This window comes from Enhydra lutris, unplaced genomic scaffold (genome assembly GCF_002288905.1).
Source record: "Enhydra lutris kenyoni isolate GAN:26980312 unplaced genomic scaffold, ASM228890v2 scaffoldscaffold17, whole genome shotgun sequence".
Lineage (NCBI taxonomy): Eukaryota > Metazoa > Chordata > Mammalia > Carnivora > Mustelidae > Enhydra > Enhydra lutris.
Genome location: NW_019154101.1, coordinates 24728912 through 24743418, shown reverse-complemented (window position 1 = coordinate 24743418; position 14507 = coordinate 24728912). Strand labels below are relative to the sequence as shown.

Here is a 14507-nt window from a genome sequence, read left to right as displayed (position 1 = left end):
ATTAATGCAAGGTCTAGAAATGAATTTCAACTTGAGAAATAAAAGATCTTTTAAAAGAAGAACTTGGGGCGCCTGAGTGGCTCAGTGGGTTAAGTGTCTGCCTTCAGTTCTGGTCGTGATCTCAGGGCCCTGGGGCTGAGCCCCACAGGCTCCCTGCTCAGCAGGGAGTCTGCTTCTCCCTCTCCCTGTGTTCCTCCCCCCAGATCATGTGTATGTATGTGCTCTCTAATAAATAAATTCTTTTAAAAAAATTAAAAAAAAAACAAAAAACTTATTTTCCAAAGAAGACAACCTTTGATACTCTGTTATGGACTCAACCAATGTATATACTTCTAGAAGTACTGGAGGTCAGCAAACTGCCTCTTGCAGGCCAGCTGCCTGTTCTTTGCAAATAAAGTTTTATTCAGACATAACTACGTTCATTCGTTTCTATATCATTTAGGGCTGCTAAGACTGAATCAAGTAGTTGTGACAGAGATCATATGGCCTACAAAGCCATAAATATGTCCTATCTGGCCCTTTATGGAAAAAGTTTGCAGACTCCTGATGTATATGAAAAATAATATTAGACACATAAGGGGCACCTGGGTGGCTCAGTCGGTTAAGCGTCTGCCTTTGCCTCAGGTCATGATCCCAGGGTCCTGGGATGGAGCCCTGCATCAGGCTTCCTGCTCGGCAGGGAGTCTGCTCCTCCCTCTGCCTGCTGCTCCCCCTGCTTCTGATCTCTCTCTGAGAGATAGGTAGATAAAATCTTTTTAAAAATAGCAGACACATAATAAATACAAACCTGGTGGAGTAATAAGTGTTCTTCTATGTTCTTTACACCAACCAACTGGATGAATGTGTGGACTTGATGCTTCACACCTGTAGTTATATAAACCACAAAACTGTAATTATCAGGACAAATTCTCAGATACAAGTAAATGTGTACATAAATAATCATATACACAAGCAAGCTAAAATTATTCAGCATCTGTAAGGGCAAACATATGAAAAGCAGGAAGCTTGATCACCCTCAAAAAGCAAGCGTACTATTTCTATCATCTGTCACAATGGCAGAGACGAGGCATTAAGATGGGGTAGCCCCTTCCTATCCTCTCTCTTCTCCCCTCTGCCATCTTTCCTTCAGTCAAGCCCGTATTTTCATAAGACTCTTCAGCAGCATGCATTATGTGGCCTCTGAGTCCTTGCTCCTGATCAAACCTGTTCTATGTACTCCTGAACTTAATGTGCAACATTCATTTGCTCGCTCATTCATTTTAAACACTGAGCACTTACAATGCATCAGACACTAGCACAGACACAGAGGATACAGTAGCACATAAAACATGTACAAAGTTCCTGCCTCTGCAGGATCTTCAGTATACCGGGAAGAGAAAAGAAATAAATTAAAAAAATATGTACTCTGGAGGCAGAACACTATGTGGACAGGAAGTGGAAGAAAGAGGCAGAGAGCAAAAATGGAAAAACCCTTTATACAGTAAAGTCAAATGGGCTTCTCAAATAAGGTGACACCTAAAGAAAGTGAAGAAAGAGAACTGTGCCACTCAAATGCGTAAGAAAAAAGCCATTTCAGGCAGAAGGAATAGCAAGTATCAAGGCTATGAATTGGGAGTCTCACGGCTATGTCAGGAATAGACTGAGGAAAGCAGAGAATAGGAAATAATATCAGGAAGGGTCTTTAGGCATGATAAGGTCTTGGGATTTTAATCAGAGTAAAATGATGTTTACTAAAATATCATGCACGGGGTTTTAGGCAGAAGAGTGGCATAATCTAATTTATGTTTTGAAGTAATTATTCTGACTGGCTGGCAGACAATTAAGCACATCGGAAATGAGATGAGGCTCTTAGAAGGCCTTTTCCAGAGTTGATGATGGTGACCTGGTCCAAAGTGCTACTGGTAAAGATAATAAGAAGTGATCATGTTTTTATACTTTAAAGAAAAAACCAACAGAATATGCTGGTACATTTGATACAGAATGTGAGTGATGTGAAGAAGTCAAGAACATTCCAAGGTCTCGGGCATGGGCCACAGGAAGAATGCAGGACCATTTCCTGAGATGGGAAGACTGCAGACACAGTCTGGCATTACGAATGGTGAAGAGTTTTGTTACCAACATATGTTTGACAAATAGGTTAAGAAGTCAAAGAGATAATGAGCACAAAAATCTGGAGTTCAAAGACAAGATCAAGGGTAAAAACACAAATGTGGGAGTGAGTCATCAGCATTTTGGATGATATTTAAAGTCATGAACAGAGACGAAGCCATCCGGTGAATGAATATAGAGAGAAAACAGAAAAGGTAGGAGGCAAAGATGTTCATGAAGAAATGTCTAGAAAATAAGTGAAGGGAAGAAAGAAGAAAGAAGTCAATGCTGAGTCAAAGTCAAAGAAGAGAAGAAACCAGAACTGATCACTGGATTTATCAATGTAAAGGTCTTTAGCATTCTTGACAAGGGTGTTCTGGTGGAATTGGGGATAAGAAAGGACAGAAACTGGAATAGGGAGGGTTGGTTTTTTAAAAAGTATTTATCTATTTTAGGTGGGAGGATGGGGAGGAGCACAGGGTGAGGGAGGGAGAGAGATACTCGAGCAGACTGCATTGAGCACAGAGCCTGGGCTCGATCCCATGACTCTGAGAGCACGACCTGAGCCCAAACCAAGAAGTCAGACGCTCAACCGTCCACACCACCCAGGCACCCCTGGAATAGAGTGGGTTTAAGAGTAAAATGGATGGATGACAGATGGAGTCGACATGCTTTAGAAGCTGTTTTAAAAGGAAACCAAGAGCAAAAGGAATCTTACTGCTTTTGTTTTTGTTTTTCTTAAGCTGGGAAATGCAGAGGGGAAAGCTGAGTAAGGCATATATGGAAATTTTCTGTACTTTTTTTTTTTTTTTTTTTAAGTAAACTCTATCCCCCAACAGGGGGCTCAAAGTCACAACTCTGAGATCAAGAGTTGCACTCTCTACTGACTGAGCCAGCCAGGTGCCCTCCTCTGTACTATTTTTTAAGTTTAGAATTGCTTTAACATGTTTAGAATTGCTTTAAAATAAAACTCTTTACAAAAGATGGGAAGTATTAGTTCATTTATTCAAGAACTATATGCTGAGCAACGACCATGATCAGGGTAGTGTTCTAGGTGGTAGGTCTACCAGGGGTATCAAAAACCCCCAAATCCCTTCTCTTATTTGGATACTGATAAGAATTAATTTAGCAGAGAGGGATGACCTATTGATGCAGAAGAGAGAAATGACTCAGTGAGAGGGAATGGAATCTCTGGCATGAGAGTGAGCTCCTAAGGCACAGACAGGCACCACACCCACAGTCACAGAGAGGGTTTGGTGTATGGGCAGAGAATATACCCACCAGACAAGACAGTGGGAGCACGTGGACATCTCTGCTGGGGGTCTTTTTTCTCACTGACCAGGAAACAAGGTTATCAGTTGAGGGAGGGTAGGGAAGGAAGTGAGAGAGGTTTGAGGGAAACAATGGAGTGGACTTTAGTGATCTGGAATCACAGATGGGAATCTGTTGGGCAGGATTATGGGAAGGCATTAATGCCCACCTGAGGTTAGCAGTCATGAATGTGACGTTAGATGAGTGAGCACGTTGTGCCTTTCTCTAGCTACATTCAACCACTCAGGTGCAGGCATAAAGTGGGCACAAAGTTAGTTCAACCAGGGTTGGGATTTTGCCAGGAAAACACAATATAAGGCAGAGGAGGCTACAGTTACAATGGAATAGTTATAACAGGATTATAAAATAAATGTATAGGCACCTAGAGACACATGACAATTAAAATCTGTTTTTAAAAAGTTGTAGAATATTTCTTATTGGAGTTCTCAAAATTAAAGGGTGTAATGAAGCTTAAAAAAAATCAGGGCTAAATGATTGAGACAGTTAATGCATTGTTAGCGTATTAAAGACTGTCAAGTTATACCATGAACAAACAAGTTTCAAATTATTTAACCTAGCATTTCCTAAAAATATTTAACTATAAAATAGTGCTTTAGTGAACAGTCCATTAACATCATGTGGAACGCTAGTGTTCTGCAGAACACAGTTTGGAAAATGTTGGTCTAAAGGATGCCAAGGAGTCCAGTCTTGCTCTATTAACCAGATCCACTGAGTCTATCCTAAAAGATCAGGAAATCTCAACACACTCCTCTGAATGGAAAACTAAAAGCCAGAAAGGTAACACAGTAGCTAGAGTTTCTGGTGAGTAAAAAAGTCTTATGACTAGTGAAAAACAAAGATCTTTCTAAAAAATGCTCTAAGTGAATGAGATCAACATATAGTCACCTCTTTACAAACCAACTTTCAGATTAGTAGCCCTGAACAATATCAAAGTGAGTTGATAGAGCCCCCATATTTTTTTAAAGATTTTATATTTATTTGACAGAGAGCGATCACAAGTAGGCAGAGAGGCAGGCAAAGAAGGGGTGGGGGGCAGGAAGCAGGCTCTCTGCTGAGCAGAGAGCCCAATGTGGGGCTTGATCCCAGGACCCTGAGATCATGACCTGAGCCGAAGGCAGAGGCTTAACCCACTGAGCCGTGCAGGTGCCCTGAGCCCCAATTTTTAATGTGGATTTTTCTCAGAATTATTTCAGTGAAATATACCTTTAAATTTATAGTTAAAGATTTCTACCTTTCTCTTATTTTATTCACTTGTTACCTCCTACCACCCTTCCCCATACCAGTATTTCTCTTAATCTATGTATTAGGGTTATGTGTATATGTGTATGTCATTATTTTAGAAATCTGAAAACAAAACAAATACTGCTACGTCAATGCTAAGTCCATACGGCAACTGGTACATATCTTACAATGGTATAATTTCATAAAATATATTTTAATATATAATTCCTTAAAATACATTCTGTTGTGGGAATATACACTGGTGTAGCCACTGTGGAAAACAATATGGAAATTCCTCAAAAAATTAAAAGCAGGGGTGCCTGTGGCTCAGTGGGCTAAGCCTCTGCCTTCGGTTCAGGTCATGATCTCAGGGTCCTGGGATCGAGCCCCGCATAGAGCTCTCTGCTCAGCAGGGAGCCTGCTTCCCCCCTCTCTCTGCCTGCCTCTCTGTCTACTTGTGATCTCTCTCTCTCTCAAATACATAAATAACGTCTTTAAAAAAAAATTAAAAACAGAAATATCATATGATCCAGTGAATCACTCTTGGGTATTTACCCAAAGAATACAAAAACACTAATTCAGAAGAATACAGGCACACTTCTGTTTATCACAGCATTATTCACAATAGTCAAATTATGGAAGCAGGCCAAGTGTCCAACAATTGATGAATGGATAAAGATATGGTAAATATATATAATGGAATATTATTAAGCCATAAAGAGTTAAATTTTCCCATTTGCAACAATATGGATAGAGCTAAAGAGTGTAATGCTAAGCAAGATAAGTCAAATTTGAGAGAGACAAATGCCACATTTCACTCATATGTGGAATTTAAGGAAAAAAAAGAGGGGGGAAGGAAACCAAAAAACAGACTCTTAGCTATAGAGCACAAATTTATGGTTACCAGAGGGGAGGTGGGTGGGAGGAATGGGGGAACCAGGTGAAGGGGATTAGGGATACACTTTTCTTTTTTTTTAATTTTATTTATTTTTTATTATTTCTTTTCAGCGTAACAGTATTCATTGTTTTTGCACCACACCCAGTGCTCCATGCAATCCGTGCCCTCCCTAATACCCACCACCTGGTTCCCCCAACCCCCCCCCCCCCGCCCCTTCAAAACCCTCAGATTGTTTTTCAGAGTCCATAGTCTCTCATGGTTCACCTCACCTTCCAATTTCCCTCAACTCCCATTTTTTTTTTTTTTAAGATTTTATTTATTTATTTTACAGAGAGAGATCACAAATAGGCAGAGAGGCAGGCAGAGAGAGAGGAAGGGAAGCAGGCTCCCTGTTGAGCAGAGAGCCCGATTCGGGGCTCGATCCCAAGACCCTGAGATCATGACCTAAGCCGAAGGCAGAGGCTTTAACTCACTGAGCCACCCAGGCGCCCCAGGGATACACTTTTCTTGATGACCCCTGAGTAATGTGTGTAATTGCTGAATCACTGCATTGTATACCTGAAACTAATATAACACTGTATGTTAACTATACTGGAAATGAATAAAATAAAAGCATTCTGTTATAAATTATATAAACAAGGCTATAAAACTCTATTTCCAGATACTTTACTCTTTACTGAGACACTCATTTGGTTATGGATTATTACTGATTATGTATTGCCTCTATTTCAGAGAAATTCTTATTTTATTTTAGAGAAAGGCAGTAATTCATAGGGCTCATGAAAAATAATAAAAAGAAAACATATACAACATTTGTCTAATTTCTTTCTTCCCAATCTAATACAGCTATCAAACAGTTTTTATAATTACCTGCCAGGCTCATGGTGATTAAAGTAAGAACAGCAACATTATTAATTCTTTTGATTTTATTGCATTTCTCTATAAACTGCAATTAAGAAAAATACCATGGTGTATCTCAGCCATACACATTCCTGTACTACTCGAATCTTATGTAAGGTTTTAATGCTGCCTAAATGCTGATCAAAGTTACCATTTAAAATCAACAGGAAGCCATCTCAGTAGAGAAAACAGAAATGGCCCTGTTTTCATCTATTGTACTCACACTCTGCCCATCAGCCAACACTTCATTGAGAATGAAGTTGGAAGCCTGTGAAATCCTTTCTGCTACTACTACTGTCAAACAAGTCATCTCTTAGTCCCATCTAGTGTTCAAAAGCAGAAACGGAACCAGAAAGAAATGTAATTATAGACGAATGACTGATGGTGAGAAGTTTGTAAACTGTTGATCATTGCACCAGCCCTCCTTTGTTCTTTTGGGTTTCTACAAAAATCATCAAAGAAGTCCATGTCAAACACTTTTTTAAGTCCATTTCAGGGGCACCTGGGTGGCTCAGTCGGTGAAGGGTCCCGACTCTTGATTTCGGTTCAGGTCATGATCTCAGGGTCATGAGACAGAGCCTGTGTTGGGCTCTGTACTCAGCGGGGAGTCTGCATGGGGGATTCTCTCCCTCTGCCCCTCTCCCTGCTTGCACAAGATCATGTGCTCTTTCTCAAAAATAAATAAATAAATCTTAAAAAAATCTTAAAAAAAAAGTCCATTTCATAAGCGAGTGAAAATTATTCAAGAAGACTCCTAAGATCCAGTCAGACCTCGACAGGTAGGCTTTGGAAAGGTCAGAATCCAAAGAAATCACTCACGAAAAACTCATGTTAATATAAGGATAAAGAGAGTAGATGCTAAGATATTCATTTTATGGAAACAGAAAGAGGTTAAGAGATTTCACCAAGCCTTTCAGGTGAAAAGAAAGAGATTCTGGTTTTCTCTAGTCACAGCCAAAAGCTCAACCAAATGCATGTGCTCCAGACTCTGCAAATCTAGGCAGAGAGTCAAATGAGAACATTTCAAGATGCTCACCTAAGGAAAATACTGAAGTCTTCATTTCAAGCAATAATGGTTCAGATTCTTTGAAGAAATACACACCACTCGGCCTTGCCTACTCCCTGAATTCAGAGCATGATGACTCCCTTTATTTCCCAGAACCCTGCTTTCCTGGTTTGGGTCTGCGCCAATTCTCAGGGGCCTCCATTACTCTGTGTTTCACTACTAAACCCCAAACCTCATCAGGCTGAGTTAAGTAGTTCTTCTTTTCATCCCTAATTCATTTCCAATCCCATTCCCCATAGCAGCTGTTTTCAATATTACTAATTTGCTTTAAGATTAAAACGTGATTTTTCACTAACAGGGACTCCTTGGGAAAGAGAAAGGAGATGCCACATCATTATGCTTCTCTCAAATTTTCCTATCATTTCTTCATCTTCTCCAGGCTGACGGGGAAGGGAGCTCCTTTCTCCCCCAGGTTAGCTCTTCCTATAGGACCACAGTCTCAGATATCTTCCTCATGGTGGCCTCATTTCTTCAGCCTGAAAACTAAGCCCAAAACTCTTTTTGTGCAGGAAACCCTACCCTGTTGACTGCCCCCACCCCTAACACCCCATAATCCACTTTCACCTCCAGGACCTAGCTTCTCTGACTGAAGTCCCTTGTAGCCACCTCTTTAACTTTCTGCAAACTGGTTTCTGCTTCTTAAACTTTTATTTTAATCCTCACACCACCCTATGAGGTACGTATTGTTATCCCTTTTGCAAAGGAAGCAACTAAAGCTTAGACATGAGTAAAGTCACTTACTAAACAGATGGGCTGCCATTCCCCAAACATACCTCTGTTTGCTCGCCTGGGCCTAAACACAAGCACATGCTTTTCTCGGCCAGGAATATTCCATCCCAACATCCAAGAGCTGATTCCTATCATCCTTCATGGTCCAGCTCAAATCCCATATCCTCCAGGAAACCTTCCCCAAGAACCCTCCATTCTATCAGTCAGTCTTTCCCCCTACCCACCACCTTAGACAGCAAGTAGTTGGTTCTAAAAACTAAGCACAAACCTTGTACCGTGCAGCCCATGGTTTGTGCCCCTCCCCAGACCCCGAGCCCCTCAGGGAAGAAATGCAGAGCTACCTAGGTTCCTTTCGTCTCTGTAACTGTGACCACCATCAACCCATGCTTCTCAAATGACGACAAACCTGTTAACTTTGACACTGCTCTCAGAAATTGACAACATGCTGTAAACTTTTCAACATTACTTTGGGGAGACAAAAGAGAGTCACCTCTAAACAAACAAACAAACCAAAAAAAACCCAACCCCCAAAAAACAATAACAAAGTTTGAAGTACACTTAGAGATAATGGCCCGAGCCCCCCTGTTTGTTCTAATTCACTAACTTGACTCTTCTCTTTTTCATAGATCTACTTGTTGATTTTTTCTTGCCCTACCTCAACTGGGAAACCAGACTGAAATTCAGGGACAGTTGAAGCTGCAATCTCAATTATGACAGCTTTTCTACTCAACAATCAGTGAAGTCGTGCTGTGCCTTCCTAGTTACCAAAAGACCAGACCACATGAAAATAACATTTCTTAAAAGGAAGGTTCCTTGGCGATTCACAGACCTGTACCCCTGGGGCTAATTAACATTATATGTTAATTTTTAAAAAAAGGGAAGGTTCCTTGCTAGCACCTGGGGGAAGGGAGGAGATGCTCCTTCAAACCAGTGCTCTGCTGAGGAGCCCAGTCTCCAGGCAGTGGAAGAGAGGCTGGGCATTGCTCTGGGAGGACAATGGCATCCTCACCTTGATGGTGATCCTCCCCAACTTTCAAGTCCTTTCTAGTTCTACTATTCCAAGCTATTTAGGATTATTAATAAGTCTAATGACTGTCAAGGGGATAGAATTACGCTGCTAGCAATTACCAGTATAATAAAAGCACATGGGAAACCCAGAGGTAAAGCAAATTTTATTCTAACATATACTATTTCCCCTTTAGTAAAAACTACTTCAACTCTGCATGCATTTTCAGTTTTCCTCTTTGGAAGGAAGAAACATTTCATTGCATTTGTACTACTACAAATGCAGACAGATTTATATACTTGACCCCTTGAATAATACATGTTTGAACTGCACGGGTCCACTTGTACGTGGATTTTTTCCAATATATACAGTACTATAAATGTGTTTTCTCTTCCTTATGATTTTCTTAATAATATTTTCTTATCTCTAGCTTTATTAAAAGAAAACAGTATATAACACTCAGCATGCAAAATACAAATTCATCAACTGGCTATGTGATCAGTAAGGCTTCCAGTCAACGGCAAGCTATTAAGTTTTTGAAGAGTCAAAAGTTACACACGAATTTGTGACTGTACTGGGGGTGAGAACTCCTGCCCCCTACACTGTTCAAGGGTCAACTGTACATGTTTTCCAACTCCCACTAAGGTAAAAAAAGATGTAAGATCACTATTCAATCCAAATGGGAAAAAAAATCTCATTTCCAAATCATTTTAAATTCAGAAAGCAATCTTATTTGTAACCTCAATTATATACCTAAACAAGTAATTTATATAGATAAAACCCATCCCAAAATTCAAAGATCAAAGAACATAATATTTAATAAAGCTGGAGAAATTCCAATGCATTTAAGCAATTTTCAGTGTGCCATAATTGCATTCTGAGAAAGAGAACACACTGTACTCTTATTCTGACAATGAACAAAATATGATTTCATGTCAACAGTTAGAAGTATAAGTAAATCCTCAAAGTACATTTTGTCCTAAAAATAATTAGTCTGTGCTCATAAAAATAAAAAAATCAGTGTTTAAAAAAATCTTTTTTCTTTGCTCTTTCTAAAATAAGAACCCAGTATCTTTCCTATTCCCTAGGCATTTGGCATCAAAGAAAAATGAATGTGACAAAGTCTTCTAGGCTTTTCATTACTTTTTTCTAGAAGAATGTTTTTAAAGGAAACACATCTTATGACAAACAACTTAACACTTTTAAAACTCTCTAATACTTCTAAGACCACAAAAAATAAACATTTACCCATTTTGTTTAAATCAGACAAAAGCTAAAAATAAATCATCCTAAATGAATCAGAACTTTAAAAACAAAAAGCACTCATTTTAACAAATTTTAATAATTGCTTTAAAGTATCACTGATTTTTAAAAATATTTATTTAAATAATCTCTATACCCAACATGGGGCTCAAACTCATGACCTTGAGATCAAGAGTCACAAGCTCTTCTGACTGAGTCAGCCAGGCGCCCCTGAAGTATCACTTTATTAATGGATCTGGTCATCACTCTGCTACTGTCACCATCATAGCACATCAAACACAGCAAGGGAGAAACACACTTGACCTCAGAACAGATTTATGGTGTTACTCAATTTAAATGTTTTCTCATCGATTCCCTCACTCAAGTTAGGTACAGATAATTTTGAATGAAACAGAAACCACGAATTAGTAAGAAATATGAGGAACAGATGAACATGGTAAGCAATTTGAGAATTCAATCAACAAGTCCAGACTGTGGGAGACTCAACAGGACAAGCACCTTCGTTTCTTCAATAAAAGTTACAAGGGGTAGAGAAGGAGAGGAATAGGAATCTATAAAGAAAGAGATCAGGAGAAACATCAAAACAATCATGAAGTGTACACCTCATTTGGATTTAAAACCATCAAATCTAAAAAAAAGGAAAAAAACAACAACACACAAAAAACCACAAAACTAAGATAATTGGGAAGAATGTTTCAGTATGTCAATAACAAGATAGCATTTATAACAATGAATCTGGAGAAAAAGAATCCCTATCTTTAAAAGACACACACTGAAATATACACTAATGAAATGCTATGCTATCTGAAATTTGCTTTAAAATAATCCTGAAGTTGGGATTTCAGGAGAAGGAATACAGAGAAAACAAGAGTGAATCTTAAGTTGATAATTTTTGATGCTGCAAAGTGGCTGCAGGCAGGTCACTATTATTCTACTTTTGTATATGCTTAAAATGGTCTATATTTCAAAAATTTTTATTGCAAACGGAATGAAAAGACATGCTATGGGGAAAATTATGCTTTGCAGAAAAAAGCTGGGGAAAAACACATCGAAAATATTCAGAAGTACAAGACTCTATGTGGTGTAATAATGGAACTGCTTGTCTACCCTTAAAAGAAATTCTGTAAAAAATACATGTAATGTATAACAGAAAGCATTTAAAAAGTATGAATAGCAAATGGATTCAATGCCTCTCCTTTTTAAAACACTGTAAGTAAAACTGGTCTCTAAGAATCCAATTTGAGGAGTAATGGAAATGATTGACAGCTCAGCTGAATTTTTAAATGTATGCATACTGAAAAGTCAGGTCAGGAAACAAGCTTTCCTGAAATGCAGCAACACCTATATAAATTAGTATTCAATTGATACTGTAACACTGGCCATATTTTATAAAGATATGTTCTCATTGCCAGTGTTCTAGGAAGGAATTAAGTACTTCAGAAATTACCTTCACCAGGAAACTGAATTGTAATGATCAATAAATTTGAATTAGGAATGGAAATCACTATTTCAACTGCTTAATCAAAATATGATGGCTTTATTAGAATTACAGGTATGTGATTTTCTAATATGTTGCTCCTACTACTTTAGTATGTCCCAAAACTCTAAGGATTAAGAATATTCCCCAATTAATATATTTGTATTTGGCAATTAAAAATGTTTAATTAGTTACTGAGAATGAAAATATGAAGGAAAATTATTTTCTCAGAAAATGACAGAGGACACCCAGGATAAGGGGGAAGTATGCATGTCTGGGCACTCCCACATGAACACGTGTTGGGTGGGGGGTAAACCACACTTCCACAGCAGGAATGAGTCAAAATACAAGTCATGAAGTCGAATTGAAGGATACTACTTAGAAATATGTGCCATATGAAATAGGTGCAAAATTAAAAATCTGAAACGGCAAAGAATGGGACAAAGCACTGTTGTTTTCTTGTCATGAGCTTTGCATTAGTATTGTTTCCATGCACCTGGTGGCCTTGAACACACCCATCACAGACAGCACACTGCAACGGAAAAGGTCTCACCAATAGTCATAGCTCTCGTCCCAGTTGTCAAAATGTACCAGGAAACGATTGTCCACCATATCTGTTACCGTAGCAACACAGATGAATGCAGGATTCTTTTTGTCTACAGCTTCGAGCTTCATTCCAACTCGAAAGCCTGATGGGATTACTGTCTACGAAACACACAGATTTAATTAGAGATAAGCACACACTTAACAGCTAGATCTGTACCCTCTCTACACCTCCCCCCTGAAGGCCTGGCATCCGTCAGCTGCCTTCACATTATTTAAAGAGCATGTACTGGTTTTCAAGCAGGGTCGCTTTCCAACAAGCAGCAATGATAAAACAATGTCCTATTGGTACACCCAAGTCACTAGGCGGATATCTGGACCTCCAGACCAAAATACTCATAACCTCACAGAGTTTAATCAATTTCAATATGTGTTCTGGCACCCTAGTTAGACAATTCCACTAGTTAAGCAAGTTTAATTCACCATACAGTTCCCTTTTTGTTTTTCTTGTCCTTGATTACAGACTTAATCATGAAAATTATTTCACACAAAATATGCAGTTAATCAAGTTAAAAATGTGTATGAGTCAGTCCAAGTTCACTCCCATTCCTGAAGCGATCTCTCTAAAGAGTACTCTACTGAAAGTAGGTCATCTTCAGACATGAAAAGCTGCAAATTATTACAACTTTTACCTAACACTACAGATATTATTCACAAAAGCAGCAAAACAAACGGCTGAACACACATGGCCATTCAAAGTAATTTTTAACATAACTAACACCAAACATGATCAGCCATCTGAGTAATGGAACTAAGACAATAACAGCTCAATAAGATTTAGTGCCTGAGGTGCACTAAAATATAAACATTCCTTAGGATCTTGTGTGAGGAAAACTATCCTAACTTGGAGAGATGTACTGGGTATCAGTTATGCCAATCATAACGCCCCAAGTCATTTCTGCCCTTCTTAAAAAAATCCTCTGTCCAGACTTAAGCATACAGATAACTATTCTACTTACTTTAAGCAAAACAACTGTTATCTCTCATTTTACTATAACTATCCAGCTCTCATTACAGAGGTGTAGATAACACGTATCTGAAAATGTTAGCTTATGTCCTAGATGAATAGAAGGAGCAGGAATTAATGGTACACAGACACCCTGACGATACGTTTAAGTCCTGAAATTATTTACCAGGGCTCTGACCACAAATATTTGCATATTCTGAGGTAGAAGAATTTAGGGATAGAAAAGTTAATTGTGTCTTGGAGATCAAACCCATTGCTCAAGATTAAGCTGTACACTAGCACTGCACAGAATTTAAGATGACGGTTCAAGGCAGTTAATCAAATCCCCGACTGAACGCATCCTCAGAGAACCAGAAAGGGATTAGGAATCTTGGAGCAGGCTGCTGAATTTTCCACCTAACTGACCTCCCTCCCTTGTCTTGACAGAGAATACCTACTGACAACACGGTATTTACATTTCAGTAATTAAGCTCTCCTCTCAATTAAGAGATTTTTAAAAAAATGATCTGGCTCATTAGCTCTATTAGTCACCTAAACACACACACACACACACACACACACACAGAGCCCTCTTCAGTTCTCTAATTCAACCTGGCCTGTGCTCAATTCGATCAGAGACTTGTTTAGCCACCAGACCAATGCCTGAAACAACTGGTTAAAACCATTTCACAAACGGAAGGTATTTGGAGTGGGTGAGAAAGTTTCTACCCCATCCTAATATTCATTTCCATTTGGAGGGAACCTCATTACTGCAACATTATTGTCTCTCTCTACGTTCTCACTCACTGTCACCTGACTGGTGAATCTGGAAGAAGGAAGTGGTCCCACTCACAAGAGCAAACTGGCCTACAGGGCATGGAATTTCCACCCTTCTACAGGCTTGTTCTGTCCCTGCGGGGTGTAGGTCTGCCCCAATCCAGTGCTCCTGGGCTTGGGGGATGGGGCAGAAGGGCCAGT

The 14507-nt window shown here is 39.1% G+C and overlaps 1 protein-coding gene across 3 annotated transcripts in view; it reads right to left on the bottom strand.

Annotated features, from left to right (window-relative positions):
* LOC111147679 (L3MBTL3, histone methyl-lysine binding protein) overlaps positions 1-14507 on the bottom strand; it is a 117470-nt gene that overhangs the window by 60336 nt on the left and 42627 nt on the right. For all 3 annotated transcript variants that reach the window (XM_022503893.1, XM_022503895.1, XM_022503894.1), the window contains 2 exons: positions 12534-12685; positions 788-864 (listed from right to left, as the gene is read on the bottom strand). In XM_022503893.1, the coding sequence (XP_022359601.1) occupies positions 788-864; positions 12534-12685 (229 nt within the window). The remainder of the gene's footprint in view (positions 1-787; positions 865-12533; positions 12686-14507) is intronic.